This window comes from Synchiropus splendidus, chromosome 5, assembly GCF_027744825.2.
Source record: "Synchiropus splendidus isolate RoL2022-P1 chromosome 5, RoL_Sspl_1.0, whole genome shotgun sequence".
NCBI lineage: Eukaryota > Metazoa > Chordata > Actinopteri > Syngnathiformes > Callionymidae > Synchiropus > Synchiropus splendidus.
The window spans coordinates 26,537,864-26,561,517 of record NC_071338.1 but is presented as its reverse complement, the minus strand read 5'-3'; the positions used below and the strand labels follow the sequence as shown (position 1 = coordinate 26,561,517).

At 41.8% G+C, this 23,654-nt stretch overlaps 1 protein-coding gene across 6 annotated transcripts; it reads right to left on the bottom strand.

Moving 5' to 3' along the window:
- Positions 1–424: 424 nt before the first annotated feature.
- nfat5b (nuclear factor of activated T cells 5b) lies at positions 425–23,311 on the bottom strand. Of its 6 annotated transcripts, none has more exons than XM_053865616.1 (13): positions 23,109–23,311; positions 12,059–12,184; positions 9,130–9,718; positions 8,442–8,628; positions 7,988–8,178; positions 7,644–7,816; positions 6,996–7,130; positions 6,879–6,931; positions 5,836–5,968; positions 5,548–5,616; positions 5,315–5,418; positions 3,639–5,199; positions 425–2,835 (listed from the first exon to the last, which is right to left on the bottom strand). In XM_053865616.1, exons 1-13 carry the CDS (start codon positions 23,182–23,184, stop codon positions 2,597–2,599), a joined length of 3,636 nt encoding a protein of 1,211 aa, XP_053721591.1. In that variant the 5' UTR covers positions 23,185–23,311; the 3' UTR covers positions 425–2,596. The 6 variants fall into 6 exon arrangements, with proteins under 6 accessions (XP_053721591.1, XP_053721592.1, XP_053721593.1 ...); XM_053865617.1 differs by having other exon boundaries at positions 5,315–5,379; XM_053865618.1 differs by lacking the exon at positions 23,109–23,311 and adding an exon at positions 21,139–21,595.
- Positions 23,312–23,654: the final 343 nt, after the last annotated feature.

Sequence of the window (23,654 nt, the reverse complement as noted above, 5' to 3'; positions counted from 1 at the left end):
CAAAGAATGCACGAGAAAGAAAGAGAAAATATTTGTTGGTAAAGATACACACGCTCCTAAATGTTTCAAGATATTTTCAGACACATTTTTTTTTACTAAAACTGAAGAAAGTCAAACATGGGTTGAACTTACAAACAACAGTCGTTTTACAAGCAACGACTATAAGATGTAAAATTTTAAATTAATAGTTCTGTAGGTTCTCATCTATCCAGAGTGTCATACTTATATCAGGAAACAAGGTTTAAGTTTAGAGATATAATTTTTACATCTCTCCTGTCGTGTTGCTTATTGTCTGTGAGAATATTGTCCAACGGTTGCATCAGCCAGTCACAAGAGCCAAACTCAAACAATCGTCTTTCAGAAACCTTCTGCAACACTTAAAAATAAAGACAGAAGACTTGAATTTTCATACATTTAATAAAGACTGCAAGTTATTAACTAACTAAATCCCCCCAAAATGAACAGATATTTGTATGAATTGTTCACATGGTTACAAAGCCACATGCTAGATACGTTTCCTGGAACAGAAATGGGCTATCCAAGAGTCTGTAAAAAAAAAAAAAAAAAGTTTGGAGTGAAGAGTGTTATGATTCAGGACAAATCCGAAAACCTCTTTTACAGTAAACAGTCAAGACGGCGACAATGTCCACTTAAAAGTTTGAAACAGCTCAAGACAAAGACAACAATTAAGGTACTCACACAATCAAACCGGATAAATAATAGAAGAAATTTTCATTTTGCTCCCCCACATTGTTTAAAAGGAAGATGCTAAATAGAAAAATATACATTCCAAAACTAACAGATCCACATTTATATTAGCTGCATAGCAGTTCCAGAGGAAATCTTACCACATCTACGTTGTATAACATAAATGTAATACAAATTTCAGTACAAAAATATGAACAGAAGACCTTATTGTTGTAAGGATATTTAAATTATGGCTTGCAACAACCTGTAATCACTCGGGAGTGTTTAAGGGGCCACAAAAGCACATTCACGATTCACTGTGTAACTAGTGTGTAGAAGGAACACGATTTAAAAATGAATTTGGCAGAATATATTAATAGACATCTCATTCTAATGCAGGAAACAGAGAGGTTGTCATCTACTAATAAAAAGCAGCTGCAATACATTCGCAACCATCTCCATAAATAGAAAGAAAAAAAAAATCACATTTAGTACTGCATCGCTAGTTATAACACTATTATTAACACTGCTGTTTGTTGGTCCCATTTTCAGGATTATTCTGTTGTTGCAGTTTGGTCCAAAAGTGAAGAAGATCTAACAAGCACATCTATAAAGTTTCAAGGTATCATCCTCCAATTGCAACAACCAACCAATTCAATACTACAGTAATGCAGATTTAGAAATAACCACCTCCTTTTTCCTTCAAAGGTTCTGTCCCTTCTCCCCCTCCTTAAATCACCACTTCATTTAAAAGTAGTTGACGATTATACATGAATCTACATGTGAGGCATCAAAAACTTGAGAGACCAGCCCCTTGCTCACACACTGTGAAAGTACACGCCTTCAAAAAGATACAAATGGGTTACACGTGCCAAGAGAAAGAGTACCAAACGGCTGCATCCTAAATAAGCACAGGCCATAAAACTGACCTGTCGGGGAAAGACAAGAGATCAGACTTCGGTCCCAAAACTGCCACTCAGCTAGTGAAACTTCCAGCTATCTACACAAGGAAGAACGGCTCCGTTACCGCAGCTTAGTTCCTCCCAGACATTCACGTCATCAGTCACATTAATTAGAAACAGAGGGAGAGGGCTCCTCTCAGCTGCTGTGCGAATACTATTCCAGATCGTGCTACACAGTGACGCCACCAACATGATGCAAAACCTACAATTCCTCATTAAACGGTGCAAGAAATGGAATGACAATCACATTGTTTCGTGCTTGTTGTCAGAGCAGTGACCTCTCAGTGATTTGGTCCAGAGAAAATAGTTTGGCAAATCAGCATTTTTGTGATGTTTGCGTCTGTTCTCAAAGCAAAACATCTCATGAATAAACCTGTAAACAATGAATTTCAAAAACAATATAAAATGTTGCCTCTGTGTGTGTGTTTGCATGCGACTTCTGTAGCTTAGACTGGAATGAGTAATATACAAATGTATACAACGACATGAGAGGCAAATGAAGCAACGCACTTCCTAACTGCAACTTTAAAATTCATACTGACCGATCTATCACACAATTACAGAAATGGAAAAAACGAGTATGTAGATCATAAAAACGCTCAGGCAACAGTATTTAACTTCACCAAGACAGCCTCCTGTCGCTACTCAAAATCAATCTTTTGCATCAAGCCACAGAAAAGTGGCTCGACAAAACAACAATAAACATGACTGATCAAAAATGTCTGATCAATTTCATATCTGATTAATTTGTAGGTAGTTTTAAGTTTAAAGATTTGGACGACTGCTGCTGCGGAACCAAGTAATCGCATGGATAACAGGTGTTCAGTGAAATATTGTGATGAGACCTGGCAGTCTTTTTCCTTCCCAATAAATCTAGAACAGAAAAGACATGCACTACAGCTCACTGTATTCGGCATTTGGGCAAAACACTACAAAAGGATGAGGGTTCAGTATGAACGAGTTATATTGGTGCCTGGCTCCTGCAGGCTGACCAGGAGGTCATCAATCTTCTCCATGTTCTGAGAGCTTCCCAAGCTTGTCGGCCCTGGTGCCGGACGAGACAGCGACTGACACATCAAAGACTGGATGTGTGCGTCGGTCTCTCTCTGGTTCTGACCGGACTGGCTGATGGCGATGATCTGATCGGACAGCGTGTTTCCCTCTGCGTTTATTAGCTGACCGCACTCTGCAGGGGAAAGTGGAGAGGGGGAATCAGTTAGTTTACATGCACAGGTCATGTTATAGAAATCTAGTCATTGATAAACACCCCAGACAAGAATGGACAGAAATTATGAATTGCTTGTTTATATGACAAGAAATGCATTTCATGAAAAAGCATAACTTGGAGATCCATGGAGTCAAATAAAATAATATATTCATTTTATCAATTCACAAAATATTTGAATTGTATTTCTTATTTTCAGTTTTTAAAGTTCAACTTTTACTCTCGTCTCTTTATTTTTTGTGATTCCCCTTTTTTCGTTTGCTTTGCTTTCATTTCCTAATATTTTTTTCTTTGATGGGAAAAAAGTAGAACTGTTTTATTGTCGACAGTGAAAAGAAAATACAACTGTGAAAATGTTGTGCATTCTGTGAGTTTCTAACACAAAAAATGGTCGCTCAGTGCTGTCACTTATTGTGGGATGCTGACCCATATTCTTTGTATGTTCTAGCCCTGAGCTTTGAACAATCTGGAGTTGTTCAAGAGCTTGAACCAAGATTTCCCGTGTAGTTTCTGCTTTCGCCTCTTGGTGGCAGCACAGCAGATACGTCGCTGAACGAGAAGTTGAACGTTTTCTCAAACGCAAACTACGTTGGAGATTTAACTAGTGCTATAAATATCATTACCTCCCACTTGGTTTATGAATGACCCACTCAGATCTAATAATTACTGCCACATGTAGCTGACACTTTGGTGACACAGACATTAAGAGTAAATCGAGGGTTCAACATGGCTTTTCTGACGTCCACTGATCGTGCAGTTCTTACCATTTTGCATTCCAAAAAGAAAAAGGTCGGACTGCTGAGGCCGACTGGGCTGGCTCATAGTCGCGCTGACTGTGGGCTGGAACAGAGTCCGCGGCTGCTGGACCGGGGAGGCGGCTGTGGTCTGCAGACTTCGAACACCGTTGGGTGAGGCAAACATGGCCGACTGTGCTGCCTGCAGTGAAGCCATGGGCTGGGACACAAAGAGCCCTACTGGCTGCTCCTGTTGTATGTTGGTGCTGGTGCCTAGTTGCATGGGCTGCTGCTCCTGGTACAGCACTTGCTGTCGTGGATCGCCGGGGTTCCCCAGAGCCATGGGCTCAGCGCGATTCTGTTGGTTCACTGTGAGTACGCTGGCTTGAGAAAAAAGCAAAGAAGGGTTTTGCTGGTCTTGGGCTACTAGACTGCTGCTGGTCAGGGGAGGCATCTGGCCCTGGTTGTTAAAGAGGAGGCCAGGGTTCTGGTCTGGACTGGACAAGGTGCTGTTACAGAACAATAGACCACCTGGTAGCTGTTGCTGGCCCGGAGGGCTGGTATTTGCAGACGAATGCTGGGAGATGTTTTGGAAAAGAGACGGCTGCAGCGCAGGTTGCGTGAGGGTCTGAGGCCGGGCGGCCGGCTGCTGGTCCATGGGTCGGTTTTGCTGAATAGTGGAGAGCGTTTGGGCTGGAAACACGGGTTGGGATTCTGGGGCTGTAGGTTGAAGTGCACTGAGGAATTCCAGCTGCTGCTGCTGAGTCGGACTGCTGGTCGCCAGCTTAGGTGGCAGAGTCGCCTGAGGGCAGAAGAGACCCGGGGTGGGTGGCCTTTGCTCAGGCGACTGGAGGACCGCCAGGGGGTTTGGGAACATACTGGTCTGGGCCTGCTCTTGAGTGTTAGAGGGGCTATGAAACAGCACCCCCTGTGCTGCCTGTGCATCAGCCAAGGAGTTTGAATAAATTGGGGGTGAGGGATGTGTCGGGGTCTGCTGCAGGAAGTTTGTTTGAGCCGAGATAATCTCATTGGCCTGTTGGAAGAGAGCCACTTGCTGCTGCTGCTGCTGCTGCTGCTGGTTTTGCTGGGCCTGCTGGAAAATGGCGCCATGGTTTGGCACCACTCCTTGTGAGGGACTCTGTTGCTCTGTACTTTTGGTGAGAGCAGCATCCTGAAACATGCCACATTGCATTTGAACCTGCGATTGAAACAGCTGTTGCTGCAAGTTCTCCATCACATGCTGCTGCTGTTGCTGTTGCTGCTGCTGCTGAAGCTGCTGCTGATGCTGAATGTGTTGTTGGTGCTGCTGTTGCTGCTTGGCCATCGAGCTCTCAGCCTCAAGCGATAAACGCTCGAGGAGGAACTGCTGTCGAGCTGGTGGTAGTAAGGTGTCCACAGGCACCGAGAAGGAGCCCGCAGAAATGTCTTGCTTTTGAATTGTACTTAGGGGTTCTGGGTTGGTGAAACCCGGAGACTGTCCTTTGTCAGGAAGGCCGGCGGGCTGTGGGACACTGCTGGAGAAGGTTTTGGATGCACTCAGGTGCCCTGCAGCAATATCAGAGCTCGGCTGTGTGGGAAACAGCTCATCCGCCTGTTGGTAAAACATTCCACAAGATTATTGGCATGTTTTATATGGTCGAACATTTGTTACCTCTAATTACCAGGGCTGAGGTGAGGTTATAAAAACTAAAACGTGTCTTAAGTACCTTAAAGACTCCAGGAGCCTGGAGGTTGCTGGTCACTTCCATCGGCATCACATCTTCTCTCTTCACTGCAGGCAAGATTGAAGGCATTAAGGCTTCATTCAAAGCTGCGGGAAAAAGAACAATAACTGGTGTGATCAACTGCAATAACTCAACATGAATTAAAATCGAAAGTTACAAAAATCTGAGTTTTGAAAACATCAAAAGACACTTTTTAAATGGGAAAATATATTTACTGGGTTCTTCAAAAGGACATGTTTTGACTGGTGACGGCATCTCTGTCTTCACAGTGGTGTCAATCTTCACTGAAAAAAAACAGAACAAAACAATATAAATGGAAGCATCAAATTATGCTTGTTGAATATAACGATAATAATAACAATATAATAGTAATTTTATCATAAATGTTTTATCATGTTTCATCAACCAGCCTTGAATGGCACCACCCAGCAGGGATAGAACATCTCAACAGCCTATATTCCATTTAACGTTTACCTTTTTAAATAGAGGATGAAAACACAAACCTGAATCTGGAGTGTAAGTAAACAGCTGGACGTCATGTGACCTCCCAGCATTCGTGACCACATAGATCCCCACACAAACAGGAGCAGTGAGCGCCTGATTCGGGTACTGAGGGACCTTGACGATCAGATGATTCTGGAGCAGGAAAATATAAAAATCCTCTTTCAGCACACACATCCTGCAGCCACAATTGTTTGTGTCCCGCATCATCGACGGATTACTCAACACATCGACATACTCCAGAAGAAAACAGACTCCTTTCTACCTGAGGAACCAGATGATGATTGCACAGTCAACCGTTACCTCCGCACTTGGCAACAGGCACATTTATTGTTGCCATGCTGCTTGCCTGAGCTGAGAATTGAGCTAAAATGGAAACTTCTGAATATCGGTTTGGTTCCGACAGGGCTTTCTAAGAGAGAATGACATTTGATCAAACTCCTGCATGTGACAAGAAAGTCCAAAACATTACCAACATTAGAATAGTTACGTTTTGTGAGGGAGACTTTTGAGCTGCACAGTAACAGTGTAGTGTTCCAGTCTCAACTGTGGAATCCTTTCTACGCTCTCTACACTCTCCTCCTGCCCATCCACACATAAAACAAATAAACACAGTCTGTACTGTCCAAAGAATGAACAACCTGCAGTGAAAAACTAGAGTTGGATTTTAACAGCCAACGGTTTTTAACTCTGACCTTACTGTCCCGTGTGAGCTCACAGGTGAATCTGTTACTGTGGATGAATGGATGTCCATTTCACCTGGAGGGAAAAGGGCTCTTACACTCGCCACATACAGTGTTTTACTGCTACATTTGTTAAGTGAGTTAAGATATGTTCATGTAATTTGAATTTCCTGGGTTTTTCCAGTGCAGATTTAAGCTTTTTTAAGCAAGATGAACAGCTGGTCAATTGCGTACCCTTGGGTAAGTAGGCCAGAAAACCTTGAGCTTCACTCCTTAAGATGATTCCATGCAAATCCGGAATCATGCTCTCAACTTACTCAGCTTTTCCAAACCAGAATTAACAAACTGGTTGAAGCAATTACCTGATGAAAATATTCCATGTCGATTTCTGCTTCAGCTTTCCAAGATGACTCATCTGAAAAGAAAAGGCCAGTGTTTAGAGTTTCATTTTACCCCAGCAACACAATGAGCGTCCTCACCGGAAGCATTCTCTTGAAACAAAACCTTGGTGTCTTTCAGAAAGTTCTTGCCGATGATGAACAGTTCCTCTCCTCCTTTCACCGAGCAGCTGTGCAGGGACTTCTTCAAAATCTCTGGCATGCCAGCCGGCTGAGCTGCACACACACATAAGATGAAACTAGATGAAAGATGAAATTAAGACACACATATCCACCTCAGAATTACCATTACACAACCCAACTAGGACTGGCCAAGCTCCAAGCCACTTGAACATAGAGTAGCCAGACACTTTTGAACTAAGATGTTCCTCTCGTTGCCAGGTCCGCACACCTCCATTGTTGTCCTTTCCTTATATTGGTCCAAAGTCTCAAATCACAAATCCTCTTTCACTTGAACTTTATAGTGGCCTGAAGCGCCATTTCTGTTTATGAAACCAACCACACCCTGCTACTGTTTGGTTTTGGAATGTAGTTGCAGGAGATCCTTCCGCATTATCCCTAAGCAATGACGCTCAGATTAAAAACATCTTCAAATACATGGATGATTTCTAAGCACCGCGTTTGTTTAAACTAATCAATTCATCGTGAACCATGTACACAAACAACTATAGGTTTCCATAAAGGAGCAGGATACATCTTTGTAGCCAGTACTACACTGTTTTTACTTACTACATAAGATTGGGGATGATGGAGTTTGTAGTGTAAGCACAGATCCGTCTGGACGAGGGATGTTGACCCGAAACACCAGTCTGGCTCTGGTGCTCTTCTTCTTGGAGCCGGCCACACCAATGCGAGCCTCAACATCAGCGTTGCGGAGTTTTAAGATCCCAACACAGTCCACCCTACACACACGTTCAAAAACATTCAGCTGCACTGACGCAGAAAGGAGGGTTGAAAAGAAAGTATTCTGGCTTCTATAGTTTCCACACTGGGCCTTCGTTGGATTGGCAAGCCATCAGAAGAAGCAGTCATAAATGTGTACGTGGAAGCAGCATGAAGATAAGAAGACGTACGCAAGAGTCATGTTGGTGCTGGGCTCCATGGGCACTTCAATCACAGTGGTGCCTTCAAAGTCCACCTCGCTACAGGCGGTGGTGTTGCGTCCAGTCACCCTGCAAGCTTGATAGAACCCATGGGGCTTCACACGTCCAGCGTCGTTCCCGACAAACACCTGCAGCACCACCGGCTCATTCACTCCCTCTAGCTGTGGGCAAATTGGAAGACTCCATTAGAGACTTACATGAGACATTGCTCTTGACACCAAGTCACATTTCACTGCTCAGAATCTGCAACTAAAACTTCTGTTTTCTGGTAAAACTGACATTGTTAGTACATCATTTTTTGAAAAAAAAAAAAATAAATAAATAAATAAATAAATAAATAAATAAATATATATATATATATATATATATATATATATATATATATATATATATATATATATATATATCATGCGTATTTTTGTACCTTCACAGTGGGGAAGCCCTGCTGAGTGCGGTCCTTCACTGACCCTCTGCTACCTTCGGTCAGATAGCGCGCTCGGTGCTGAGTCTCTGGCTGGACCACAATCTTTAACTCCTTCCCCTCGGACTTCGGTGGGTACTGCATTGAAAGGATTCCTCCTTTGCGAACTGACCTTAGATCGTCTTGAGAGCTGGAGAAAATGTAATACAAATGAGCAAAATATGTGTTCGATCAAGTTTCAAAGCATGTTAACTTCCCACATGGACACATTTTTTACAGTAAGCATGCAAACACAATAAAAAAAAAAACGTATGCCTAAAACTGGACTTGGATCAGTTACATTTTCACGAACTCTATAACAAAGTTGAAAGAGGAATTTGGTCGAAACAAGCCTAGCAAAGAATCAATCAATCAATGAGGCATATTGTTACTCTAACTTTTAAGGCATTCAGTTTTATCTGTTTATTCAATCTGCAGTGTTTATCCAAGGTCCTTGAGAATGACTGTGGTTGACCATTGTTTGTATTGCGGCATCCTGCCCCTCCCCAGCTTCTGATCTCACCGCCCGCCTTCAGCAATAATGTGGGGGGAAATTTGAAGTTGCTTTTCCACATTTTCGATTTCACATGACTTTGAGCGTGACAGGACGTATGTCATTATTAATTCCAAATGCATCAAAAGTAGGCCACACCTTCCTTTTGGTCCAGTCTTGCTCTCTGGACCCAGTTGTGACAGGACAAAGTGCGGAGCTTTGGCACTGTCTGCATCAAACACATCCATGCTTGCTTCCCCTTTCCGCCCAGACTTTGGCCCTGGTCTTTGTCTGGGCGTACGTTTTCGTGACTTTCTCGGCACCTCTGTGTTGTCGTTGTACGAGACAACGCTCATGTTACTGAAGTTGGACAGAGAGTCGTCTGTCCAGATGCTGTTGCTCTGCTCGGAATCCAGAGTTGTATCCCCCTGGTAGGACATGCGACTGTCATCGAACAGGTCTTGAGGTGGAGGAGAGATGTTCAACACTGGGTGGCGCTTCGACGGGGTCATCTGAAGATGGCCCTCTTGGCACGACCGTCCTCTGAGCTCACTGGCACAATGGCAGCTGACCTCATTGCCGCTGACTCCGTCTGTAACCACCGGCTCGGGTACCATTCTGCAACTCTTGACGTCTTCCGAGTCAATGCTGCAACTGCAAGTCTGGTCGGAGGAAGTGGTTTGCTTTTTGGAGCTGGAGGACAAAGCACTGCGGCGGCCTTCCATGGTCAAAGAAGCGGACATGGCATCTACAGTGCAGACAAACACAGAGTGAATAAAGGCATCTTCAACAGGTTGGCTAGCAGTCCCAGTTTAGCAGCTAAAATAGGTATATTTCCTTGTTTTTTATTGCCATAGCCTAAACCCAAACCACACCTCTTTTTATAAGATCGTGTGAGAATTCAGTGTTTAGGGTTTTGGCAATAGATGCTGTGAACTAAATGAGCCAAATGATGAGTGTTCGCTCAGCAGTACAGCAGCACTAGCCAAGGGTCTTGTTTATGTTAAACATAATAATTTTCCTAATAAAACGTGTTTAATATTAGCATGTTGAGAACCTTTGAAGGCATTTAAATTTATGGACAAAAGAATTGAGAAAAAAAAACTGTCAATTTAGTTGTGCATATGATTGAGTGGTGGATTTTCAGACGGGACTGAGCGTAGCCACAGAGACAAAATAAACAAGCTTCTGACCTATGAAGCAGAGAACTGCAGACCATTTTATATGCAGACACTCCCTGCTTCAGAGGGAACTTCCTGGAATAAAAACGAGACAGCGAATCAGCAATAAGGGTGGGACATAAGAATGAATTCAGATTTGTTTTGGGATGTTGCTCCAGCATGCTGATATGCATATACTGCCAGTTCAGAAGAGCAAATGATCCAACTGAGCTGGAGTTGCAAAAGGTCAACTGACTTCTTTCAACGCAGAGAAGCAGCAGCTCTACTCCGAGTCTCTCCCGACTGACAGAACTCCTCACCTTATCTCTAAGGGAGACGCCTGCCACTCGGCGGAAAAAACTCATTTCAGTCGCTTCTATCCGGGATCTCGTTCTTTTGATCATGACCCACAGCTCATGGCCATCTCTCTTACACAAAAACAGTGCAGTAGAGGGACTGCAATACCTGCCGATTCACCGACCAATCTCCACCTCCCTTACCTCCCCACTCGAGAACAAGACCTCAAGACACTTAAAGTTCTCCACTTCAGGCAGCAACTCATTCCTCACCCGGAGAGAGGAATCCATGGCCCCTGACTTAGAGGTGCTGATCCTCATCCCAGCTGCTTCACACTTCACACTTATCTTCAAATAGCAGTGACTGGATCCTCAGGCCACCAAGCGCAAACCCACCCCACCAGAGCTGTGCCTCGAAATCCTGTCCATGTAAACTAAAAACAGGATTGGAGACAAAGCACAACCCCGGCGGAGATCAACCTCCACCACACATTGGACTTGCACCAAAGGATCCGGACTCAACTCCCGGTCCAGGAATACGGAGATTGAGCAGCCCTCAATAGGGAGCCTTGCACCCCATACTCCCAAAACACCTCCCACAACTTGTCCTGGCCAGCTGGTCATACACCTTCTCCAAGTCCACAAAGCACATGTAGACTGGCAGGTCATACTCCCAGGCGTCTCGAGAACTGTTGAGAGAGTGAAGAGTTGGTCCAGGTTCCAGGACAAAACCCGCATTGTTCCTCTTGAATACAAAATTGGACTCTCCTCACTAACAGCTTCATCATTCACGTAAGATGTTACATACACTTGTTTAAAAAATCCACTCACGTTTGTTTTCCACAAAAAAAATCTTCAACTATCAAATAAATGACTTTCAAAGCCATTCATCTGTGGTGAGCTGCGACGACGAATCACCCACTTCAAAAACAAATGACTGAACATTCAACTTGCTCAATAACCTGAATGACATTTCAAAACACAAAAACCACTTCATCAAAACAGATTACTTTTATTCTTCATAGCACCAAGCCAGGAATTCAACACAGTTGAAACACGACTAAATGAGAATAGTTCAGGGTCATTAATTCTGTTTCTGCAAGTAGTCATTATTTATTAAATACAAAACATTTTGTTTGATAACATTTTTTTCTCCTTGAGTAATTTCACATTGGAGTCAAAAGAAAAGTTTTTTTATAATTAATTAATTAATTTAAATATTAGCAATGAATTGAATGTCACAGATATTTATGTTTTTGCTCCTGAAGTTGGAGTTCAGAACCACAGAAGTCACATCCCATCGGAAAATAAACTGTCCATGCGCGTGCCGACTAGTACCCCAGGTGACTTCGCCGAATTGCCGGCAAAGATCGTAGTTTCAAAGTTGGAGTAATAATGCGATAAAGAAAAGATGCACTTCGGTGTTTGCCCAGAGTAACCATAACACTGCGGCGTGTCCTTGCAAGCGGGGCCGTGCGACTGCTTGTAAAGAAATCATGACGTGATGCTGTCAACCGTCTAAACTGGTTTTAACAACGTATGCAGCAAGTGTTTTGACTACAGGTGCAAAACCATGCTGTGGTTTTGCCTTGGCCCACGTAAAAGAACAGATAAGAAATGCAAGAAATCTACCTGTTGCTAAAGCACTCGAAGAGGGGGGCCCAGCTTCTCCGCCACTTGTCTGACTCATGATTGTGGAGCCTTGCAGGGTCGACGTATATAACTGCAGCTCTCTGGGCAGGAGGTCATACACCGATTCTGTGAGAGGAGGAAAAGACAAAAGGCTTCCTTCAACAATCAAATTAGAGTCTGCATGAGGAAAATCTGATCTGCGTTGCTTCTAACTGTCAACTGTACTGAAGCACTGAAAAAGAACAAATAGAGAAAAGGACCTTTTTAAAAAATTGAAAATTCAAACTTAAAATGCAGACTTGCATTATTATTCCACGGCATGATGACAGTGCCCAGGCTTTTTCTTTAGAGTAGAAATGAATGTTACGAATATAAATAAATAAATATCATTCATACTAACGAAAAAGTGAAAGCTCAGGCATCTTAAATAAGCAACTGATCTCATTACAAACAAGCAGCAGAGTTGTACTAAGCCTTTCCCTCTTCCCTCAGTGCTTCCTTTCAGTACGACAGGACATAGGGAGGGGAGGGCGCTCTGGGTCAACAGCATGACAACACTTTTACAAGCAGCCTGATTCATCCTCCAAATATTATGGCACAACATTACTGTCGCCTGACTTTATTCTGGCTAAACTGCCAGCTTGAATTATTTGCAGCTGAGTCGCAGAATTCATGTCTCTGACGCTTAACTGTCCTTTCTTTAACAACAACTCTGTGAGAGCTCGACAAATATTCAAGGACAAAACAAGGCTCTACATATCTATAATCCTGACTGACCCTGAAGCTCAAATATGGGGGCATAAATGTTTTACACGCAGACATGAAGGCAGTTCATGCGCTTAAATATGCAACTCAAATACATCCCCAGCATCACACATCGACACTTGTACACAGCTTCTCTAGAATTAGAGGCCGACTTCACATGCAGCAACATGTGCAGTGAGTGGGCAGCACTTCCAGTAAACAGATTGCCAACCACACAGGCAGAAAAAAAATGTACCCTCTGAGTAGCATTCTGGAATCACTGGATGGCCTGTCCAGAGAGTTTCCACAGGCTTTGGCTGTTTCAAACAAGCTAAAAAAAGGGATTTTGCTCAGTGCTTGTTTAGGGTATAAGCTGACTGAGTGCAACTCAGAAGTAACATTGACACACAACACTGTTCTATTCACACGGTGATGGGTTAATCCTTCTTAAAGGAATGTAATGCCATGTTTTGTCATCATGTTATTTTAAGAGAGTCAATATCTTGCTCTGAACACTGTACGAACCGACAAGTAATCCACGTTTTTAAAGTGCAATATAAGCTGCGATCACCAGCTCCAAATTAATCGCCGACAGAGATGAGTAAACAGACTCCAAGCTTCACTGTTCAGAGTTAGAAACTTTGCTCTTGGAATAACTGTCATTTTCATCGGGCATTAAGCAGAGCAGAAAAAAGAAAAACACTCACCATCTGAATGGCAGGACTTACGCTCCCATTCATCTCCCTCACATTCCTGCTGCTTGCTCCTACTAGCCCTGGCACCTGGGGCGTGGCACTGTTTTTTTGGCTGAGTGTCTGTTTTAACTCCCCTCCTGTCCCCCTCCTCCAAAACCCACTCTGCCCCTCTTCGACTTGTTTACTATTCCTGAGGACCCCAGTCTGTGCTCCGACTTGCTGAACAGCGTAGTTTGTCCTGTTTACACTCCAATCAAGCAGAAATAAAGCGACTTTTTCACTTTTCGAACCTGAATGCTGCAGGGCATTTCTCAAATAAGCCCATTAACCTCGCCTTATTTGAAGATTACAATGAACAGAGTAGAGGGAAAAGCAGCAAATGGGACCTCCAGCATGCCATGAATGACAACACTGAGATGTTTACAGCCAAGCATACATAAAAGGCGCCAGGGGCTCCATAGCAACACCGACAAGGACGTGTCTGCTGCATGTTTGTGTCAAAAGACCACGAGGACCTCAGACTCCTTACACTCTCCCACCAGGTTCTTGCACGAGCAACGGTGTTACGACACCTCAGAATTAAAGCAGATGACTTATCTGACATGCATCTCACGTCACAATATCTAGTTCATCACCGACCACTGTCTGACTGAGTCAGGTCGGCAGTCGTCCCATCATTCAAACCCAGTTGGGCAATCTAGGAGTAATAAACTGCAACAACTGGATCCAGTCCATCGGAGATTCACTTAATAATTAATGGCAACACTGCGTCAAATCCAAAGTCAAAGATTTGAGCTACAACAAACACAGACTGTCACTGCAGCAGCTTTAAAGGATGAAGAACCAAATTCTTTCTCGATGGAGGAGGGAACAATATGGGATCAACAGGTTCGTCTTCTGTCTAGTATCCTGGAGACGATGTGACTGTGTGATTTGTTCATTGCATTTAAGAACATCCAACAAATATTGAAGTATCTGTAGCCCTCAAGGTAAGTGGGTAGCAACAATGGTGCAGTTTCCAGCTTAAAACCAGGTTCCTTTTGGAAATTATTTGTCGACTAAATGGTCACTGGACTGGGGCTTTCATTCAGTGGACCTTCACACGAGAAGAACCTGCCGATGTTTGAGTTAGCAGCACTAGATCGCTCTCTAGATTACTCCCCAAGTTGACTTCTTCAGCAGTCATTTGCTTTTTATTGCTTTCTTTTGAAGAAGAGTGACACAGACTCTGACCTTCGACTTAATCCGGGTCATGCACAGTGCCTATCTCGCACCATACCTGGTCTGAGCTGTTCAGTTCAGGTCTAACATTTGACATGTGAATTCCCTGACGTGTTGATGCTACATGAGCTAGTGTACTCATTTTGTACTGATAACATGAGGTGGTGCTTTGCATTGCAGTTGAAGAGATGTGTGTCTGCCTTAAACGTTATAAATATTGACAGTCAATTTCAGACCTTTAGAGTTGCATATTTGTTTTCAGGATTAACCTCGAACCACATTTTTGGAATGTATGTGCAGAAATTCATAGACATACTTGTCAACATGAATGACTCTCAACACTGTAATAGCATCGGTCACAGCAGACATCAAAATTCAGTTGTTGGGTGCATATCAGAAGTAAAAAAATAAAAAATAAAAAAATGGAGTCAGTGCATCCCTATATCCCTAGGAGCATATTTACTTACATCAACACTGTTTTGTCATGAGTTATTTAATAACCCAGCAATTCTAAGTTAAAAACAATTCAAGAGAAAACTAGTGACGATGACCACTTGACTGGAAGTTTACATCAAAAGTGACACAAGGTATTTTCACAGAAGACGCAAAAAGAGGAAGAAAACATGGATTACTTATAAAGCTTCTGACAGAATTATGAATTAAGATTCATTTCAATCTCTTTTCTATTGACATGACATGACACTTGGCATTTATGTTACTTAGATTTTCTGTAGAATGTATTCATTAAACTGCTTCTATCACACTGTAAGTCATCTTTGATGTCTTTTCTCTAGAGTAGTGTTGAAGCCTCGGTGTCAGGTACATTTCTTAAATCCCCTGAAGTTGTTTAATTTCCTGTACAGTATCTTGTATTTTGTGAAGGCACTAGCTAGTGTAGGTTTGTTTCCAATGTTTACAAAAAAACAAACGATTCTTTTACGACGTCTTTGTTGAACATAGTTTCTCTAGTGTTAGTGTCAAGTATCAATACTAGAAGCACCATAAAATACAAAGTAACTTTGTTAAGGCTGAAACGAGCTCAGTGTTTTATATGAAATCACACATTTGTATTGTTGATGTGTCGTGACCTGAAACGCTTTTGTTTCATCAGCGATAAGTTTGCTTGACTGCCAGGAGTTGCTGACCTAGTTAGTGGTGCTAGTTGGCAACTCCACACTGAAACATGAGATGGCTTAAACAAAGACATGATTTAAGACGTTAACAAGACATTTGTCAAACCAGTTCTGTCACCACCACACTTTTTTCCCCAAAACACAGCTGTCCAAGGGTTTTAGAGAGTCTTCTGTCTCAAGTCTAGTCGTGAGGATGTTTCCTAAAGCCCATGACAATAAAAGATTGAAGCACTCTCACAGCATGTTATGAAAAAAACAGAGGCCTATTTTATGAGAAAATGATGTGCAGATTTTCCCAACCTTAAATTAAGCAACAAAAATATCCACAATATGTCACTGCGTCCGATGATGAAATAGAAAGAGGTAAAAACATTGCTCTTAACAAAGCTGAGTATGGCATCTAGATATCCTTTTGAAATATAAGAAGCTCCATGGAAAAAGAAATGTGATCATAACAGGAATAAAAACCTTGTGTGTGTGTGCTAAACCTCAGCTGCGGCTTTTAGGACCCATGGCGAAAACAGCCAAAGGTGACCCACTTTTTCCATTAAAGATTGACTTTTTTTTTTTTAATCGCTTCATTTTTATAAGAGGCTTTATGTCTAATGAGATTTTTGGAATTCCCACACAGAAAACGGTTTACAAACTTTGGAGAAAGAATTCTAATGGAATATTTTTATAATTATAAAAAATATTTTTTATTATATTTATCATAAAAGATATTAATGTAGGATGTTCAACAAGCTTAATCCCACCACGTGATCATGATATGAGGAATTGTTGTGAGTGTTCTTTTGGTCTTCCATTGACAATGTTACAAGAAGGCAAGTGTCCTCAGAACTCCTTTAGGTTTACAATTGTGCCTGTGTCTTTGACAGCGCAAATGTTGTCAGAAGCTGTTAGATGCCTGGGCAGGTTGAGACTTGACGGAAGATGATCATCATCCGTTGGCTGAGAGTGAGACGCTGGGTTAACACATCAAAACAAGACGCCGCATATTTGCCAATAGGCTGTCACAAGAAGGAAATGGTCATTACAAAACAATTGCTTCATTGAATTTTGCTCATCATGAATAGGAAACGTTGCTCATAGCAGTAGAATTTGCTGAGGTAAAAGGCGACAGTTTACATGGGGAAGGATTTTTGACAGGAGATTTAACGTAAGTTTAAGTGTGTAATTGTGTTCCCATTTCACTTCCTCACTTCCATCATGTAGTACAGCTTGAGACGTCCACATGATGGTACAATGGATTAATAAAAACTGCGTTCTCTGGGCACATGAATGCCAGCAATATCTAATAATAACGGGATGAAAAGGGGCTATTTTTCCTCATCAAATTGCATTGAAATATATTCCATGAAACTCTTAATATAGATATGAAAGCGCCTCAAAAATGCACGATTTTCAGTCCTCATATTTCATTAAATGCAATGAAGGCAAATGAAAATACTTTGTTTTGAAGCCTGCACATGAAACACTTTGTCAACACATGGACACACAAAGAGCCAAATATTGCTTCCAGAGTTGTCAAAGCGAACTCTACAGACTGTGACCTCTACGGCGTTTTGTTGGTGGGTAAATTTGGCAGTTAGTAAGTTCAACACCAACACACTTTTGTAAACAAACAGGTATCCCTTTCAGAAAAAAATATCATCTTGCAGAACAAAACTAATAATTCATCAACTTTCCTGCCATGTGGGGTTTTATCATAATTTATTTCCATCCACAAAGTTGCTTTTACTTATTTACACAGTGACACAATGAAAATAAACTGCCAGAAAAAATATTATCTTGCAGAACAAAACTAATAATTTATCAACTTTCCTGCCATGTGGGGTTTTATCATAATTTAGTTCCAGCCACAAACTTGTTTTTACTTATTTACACAGTGACACAATGAAAATAAACTGCCATTTCAGAGATTCATAGGGACCTTACAATTATAATTTATTTGGAGGCCATAACCAGCTGTTTTCAGTTTTCCAAAAACGTATCTCTGTTTCTGTCACCATCACATGCAAAACCCCACAAACATTAATTAAACGGTCGAAGTAAAACACGGACGCCACACAATCCCACGGTGAGGAGGAATCAAGTTCAAAGTTGCACGTGTGATTTACATTTCTTTTACAGCAAATTTATATCCAGCATAGAAATCCGAACAGCAACAGAAAGGAATAAAATGAATGGAAAATAACACGTAAACATCGCTTCCATAAAGGGACGCCAACAATGACAGGATGTGAAGACGTTTCTTTACAGACAGTAAGTCTAGGAAGCAGGAGATGGGGCAGAGACAGCAAACCAAATCGGAACTGTGAGACACAACAACATAAGCTGCAGGTATTGCAGGATTGTGAAACTCATGGAAAAGCTCTGCATGTGACACAGTAATGACAAAGGCTGGAATGGAGCCTGCTTCATCCCCTGCAGGGTCTTGTAAATCTGGATCACGTATTTCAAATTGCTGCAGCACTTCAGTGAGGCCAAAACACCTACTGTTGAAAGGAAAAGGCACCTGAGGGAGGGTTTCGTTAATGCATAACCGGGTGCTTTCCATGCCGACGACGGCTCTGGATGGTTTATGTGACAGCAGATATTCATCAGAAATATGTGGAAAAACAACCCCCAAACAACAAGGTCAAGGTCTCAACTTAAATCCAAACGCTTACATAGCAGCTCACGTTCCCCAATACTTTACTCAAGCCCATTAAAAGTCATTATGAGCCAACTGGTCCTTAGAACAGGAGGCAATAAGAGGAACTCAGCAAGTTCTTTCTGGTGTTGATATAGGGAGTGGTACCAAATATGTTAAGCATTGTGAAATGACAAGTTGCCAAAGACAAGGCCGACTGCATCGACAGGCATGTTATGCTGTTGTTATGGCAGACAACCTGAACCAGCCAGTGAAAATGAGAACGGTGACATGGCGGACCAATACTGTGGCTGTAAAAAAAAAGCTCCCTTTAGTTAAAAATGGGCATCAAACTGAAGTACTCAAATGTATGTTCCACAGATTTCACCAAATGCCAAGATGGCAGTTTTCTTGCCAACCCTGATCATGTCTCATACCATTTTTTTAGGTGTAGTCGAATGAGTACTTTTTTATTATTGTTATTCTCATGCATGAGTTTTAAAATGTTTATGTGTACTAGTGTTGTAGTCAAGACCATGTGGAGACCAGAGCATGCAGACACCAAGACGGAGGGTGAAACAGAGACCAAACTACAGATCAAACTGCCAGTATGTTCCATCCATTTATTCAGAAAAAAAGACTAGTTTCTTTTGCATGAAGAGATAAATGTGCGTGTCTATGTCACTAATACGGTACTGTTTTTAGTTTGGCCTCAGCCTTGGACTAGGTCTGCTCTGATCTTGACTACAACACTATTATAAACTCACATCACACTCGATCTAGCAAAGCAAGTATTCATCCGTTTTGGCCAGTTGCACAATATGAACCCCACTGGAGAAGTTGCCAGGCAAGATTGGCCGCTTGAAGTATTTCATGGCTGAGTACCACTGTATGCTGCTCTGGAGAGAAACACAAGACTAAGATGTTAGAACTCACAGGTGCCTTGAGTTTTTAACAGCGGAGTGAGAAATAACCTGATGAATGAAATCTTTGCACTACGTAAGAGAGAACAGGGAGCCAGAGACAAAAACATAGTGGTGCTGGACAGTGTAAAAGTGAACCATCTTTCGCGGACAAATTCTCATAAACCTCAGTAACAAAGCAAACACGTGTGTTGCAACACTGACATTTCAGGTGTGGAATGCTGTCAGGAAACCCACTAAAGTTCACTCCATTCTACCGAGAATCATGTGGTTTTCGCGGCTTCTTCAAGGTAAACAAAGATTGTTAAACATGATTGGGAACAATAAAAACGCCGGCATAAAAAGGGGCTAAAGGTCTGTCTTCTTTTAGGCCGCTAAAAAGTCAAGCGTAGTGAACTAAATTAGAAATATTCACAGACTGCAAGGAAACACATGCAAAAAAGATACAAACATCTCAATATTAAGGAGGAACTTTATGTTCTTAAAAAATACTTTGGATGCCTTATATTCTGTACTAAGGACAGATTTTACACACGCATGCTGTCAAAAGAAAGCGAGGCAGCCGTGAATTTTGGCAGCAGGTTAATCTATATGGACTGAATTTCCAAGGCTGAAAGTCACAAGTGAGCAGTAAACACCTGAGAGGGTGGTATTTTGACCCGAGACAGGTTTGTCAACTACTGAGGATTAGTTAGTGTTAATGATTAATGTACAAGATCATTTGACCTACCGTCGTGCCCACTCTTCACCAAATTCACTATTTTTTTCAGAGCTTGCTGTTACTTATGGGCTGATTCGAAATATTATGAGTCAATGGATTCACTGACTGAGGACTGAGAGCCACATCCAGCAAGCTATACTTAGTGCATATACTAAAAGCCCCCAGCTTTGTTTTCATGAATTATAATGTCCCGAAGCTAAAAAAAAAACTCAATCATAACCCAAGTCCCATAATGCACAGTTGAGTTAGTGAACAGAAACAGTAAAACAAATAAATGTTCAAATTAAATTTGGTCGGTTTAAAATAAATAATACAGCCACATACTTTAAAAGACACTCACCCAATGTTTTGACAGTAACAAAGTTCTATATCTTCTTTTATGTATCTTTATTACTTTAACACTTTTATTTGGTTGGAAAAGGTTTGTTTTTTTACATACATGCATGCTTTCCTTAAAATATTGCCTCTTTTTTATTTGTTTGTTTTATGCATCTGTCATTCTTTAGGTCATGTACTTTCCACCTTACCGTCGTTCGCTTGTATTTTTAAATATAGAACTGGCTCTGGGATTTGATGCATGAACACATCCCCATGAAAAAATTAATAAATAGAGCACATCCTCAGCACAGCAGAAACCAAAACAAAATCACAAGTTTTGTTGTGATTTTCATGAGCCTGTTTGAATAATTGATTTATGTTTATAAGCAAAAGGCAACATGCCACAGGCCAGGCCTTGAATTGATCTAAAATGTTGCCCAGGAGTCATTTAAAACAGAAAAAAGCAGAATATACTGTAGAAATCTCACTTGAAAGAAGGTCTCGGCAATTCAGGTCTTGGCAATGCCACTTCACAACGTGGAGCGCTTGGCAATAACAAATCCAATGTGCAAATACACCACTGCATGTGACCATGCCACAACAAGTCAGTCCAGAACTGGGTCAAAGAAGTAGACCCGAGCTTACACGAATGCCCTCCTGCCTGCTCATAGCTAGTTATTGAACACCTACCTTTCATGTGATAGTAGCTGCAGGCAACTTCTTCACCTGCTTCTCCAAAAGCCTCAAGCAAAGCGTGTCACCTTTCTGTACGAGCGAACATAATACAAACATCTTCAATTTCATTCCTTTATCTAAACATGTCTACTTTTTATCAGCAAGTTCTTAGAGCCATCAAGTGCTTTAAAGCACATGTCACAAAGTTTACCTAAAGCAGCAAGAGTCAATATTAATAGTGTCATTAAAGAAGGTTTACACACAGTGCAGTCGAGAGGTTAATAATCGACCGGCTTTGGGTTACACACGTCAATGGAGGGGGGCAAAGCCTCTTTGAAATGAAGTCGAAAGCACAAGCTTCCTGGAACCTTTCCAGATACATCTGACACAGGAGGGCATTAAACAATGTGATGTCAGAACCAAAACCTTCATGTATAAGGAGAATTAAGATAAAAAAAAGCAAAGAAATATTCGCAGCCGAGAGTTTGTTCATCTCTAGAGCACTTGTACCTGGACATTACACCTTGTGAGGACAGATTCAGTTGAAGTTTTAAATATTAAAATGTAATTAATTTTCGATTGCTCTTTGATTAAACCTCAAATTAGTAACAGTAATTTCTTAATCAGGTCCCACTCTCAAACTCAAACACATAAAGAGCAATTTAGTTTGAAGAGAGAGAGAGAGAGAGAGAGAGAGAGAGAGAGAGAGAGAGAGAGAGAATTTAGTTTGAAGCAAAATCAAATTCTAAATTCAAACCAACACTAAATTCACATTCTCAATATTGTCCCAAAATGTGGTTGTCATCATCGATGCAAAATGAAAAAGACACATGTCAAGACTGAAGAAAGACAGAGTGGTCAACAGCCAACTATGTGACTCATTGGCCTGTTATCTGTGTGGTGGTCAATCTTAACCTTGAGAGCAAATATGCCTTTCTAATTCTTAACAGCTCAAACACCCACTCAAAAACATTTTTTTTCTCTCAAGTGCTTCAAGTTGCTCACAATGGATGGTTTTGGGAACGGCCAATGAAAGTAGGTCAGTCAGGCAGTGACATCTAAACAAGACTATGTGAAGAAGAGCTGTTCCACACCATGAGGATTGAAACATAACACGTGTTGAACGTGACATTACTGGCACTGTTTGCAAGCTTTTCGTCCCCTTGCCAAGATGAATTCATCACAAAAAGTATTGAATGACTTGTGTCTGAAATAGCGACAGTTTGTGTGTCAACCTTGTTAGTTTGCTAAGTTGACTAAGTCGCATCTGTCTGCATGGTTTTGTTTCCACATTGATATTAAAAAGACAACAATCTGACATCTGTAAAAATACCTAATCTGTGCATAAACAAGGTGCTGCCATGCATTTGCATATATCATGCATTAACTGGGGCAGACTGTAATTCAATATTAGATTACATTACGCCCAGATATTTAGTACGTGAAATAGAATACAACTTAAGCAGAAAGTTTGTTTGACTGTTTTGTTCAACATTGAAATAAATGCGTTTGCACTTTTAGTCAGACCTGAAATCTGTTGGATCAAGGTCACTGGTGTCCCAAGTGACCTCTCTTCCAAGCAGGTGACTGGTTTCTCTGAGGAGCTGAGACTCGGAGTGGAGCAGCAGGCTCCACTTCCTGGTGACCCAGCAATCCAGGTGCTGGTTACTGGATGGCAGGGTGACATTCATAGTTCTGATTTTCGGAAGGTTGTGACTCATGTGAAACTGTGAGGTTATCAGGATGTAGGGGTCAGACATGACAACATAGGTCAACACGTCCAGCTTTTGATGCTGTCACGCGCTCTGAACTCTTTGGTTTCCCAGTCATTTCCAGACCCAGAGGCTTCAGGGCGAGCTAGTCTGAGGTGAGAAATGATTATAATAGACAATAACTACTGGCGTAAGAAGAGATTCGAGGTACCGGACGTCAACGGAACCACGTAGAACAGCTCGAGTAAAACACAAGAAAGTGAGAGTTGTTACCTTTACAGAACAAGGAGCTGAAATCTGGGTTCAGGTCGAGGTCCTCGCTGAAAAGTGAGAAAAAGTCAGAGGGCATCTCAACCCTCCGAGCAGAAGAAGTCGAAAGGCTGGAGGTCCAATTTGATGTGAGTATGTCTCTCGTGAAGCCCCACAAAAAAAGTGGTCGCGAAGCACCAAGAGAAGCCTCCGCTGTCACCTGGCGGGCTCGATCTCTGTGATCCGCCTCCCACACATGACGACAAGGCTCCAGTGCCACACACGCACCGACCACGCCCACTCCGGTGACGTATGGCGTCGGAAACGAAATATCATACACCGCACTACTTCGCTGATGCAAAAACCAGAGCCAACTACTCACGAAATAAATATATACAAATTCTGTGACCGAATTATTACTCCACCACAAAAAATACAGATCTAAAAACTGTATGTTTCTTGTCCCTTAATGCAAGTTTCCAGTGCATTAATGTCTTTATCTCCTGCATTTTACAAACAGCCTCTTGAAATGATGCATTAAGGCAACTGTTCATATACATGTTTTTATTA

What these genes read in the sequence shown, in the direction of transcription:
- nfat5b (XM_053865616.1), bottom strand. Translation starts at nt 23,184, where the DNA reads ATGCCCTCTGACTTTTTCTCACTTTTCAGCGAGGACCTCGACCTGAAC. An exon ending in GTTTCAAGAGAATGCTTCCG is followed by an intron (nt 6,932 to 6,995) that starts GTGAGGACGCTC and finishes TTTTCTTTTCAG; the next exon opens with ATGAGTCATCTTGGAAAGCT. An exon ending in ATGTCCTTTTGAAGAACCCA is followed by an intron (nt 5,419 to 5,547) that starts GTAAATATATTT and finishes TTTTTCCCGCAG; the next exon opens with CTTTGAATGAAGCCTTAATG.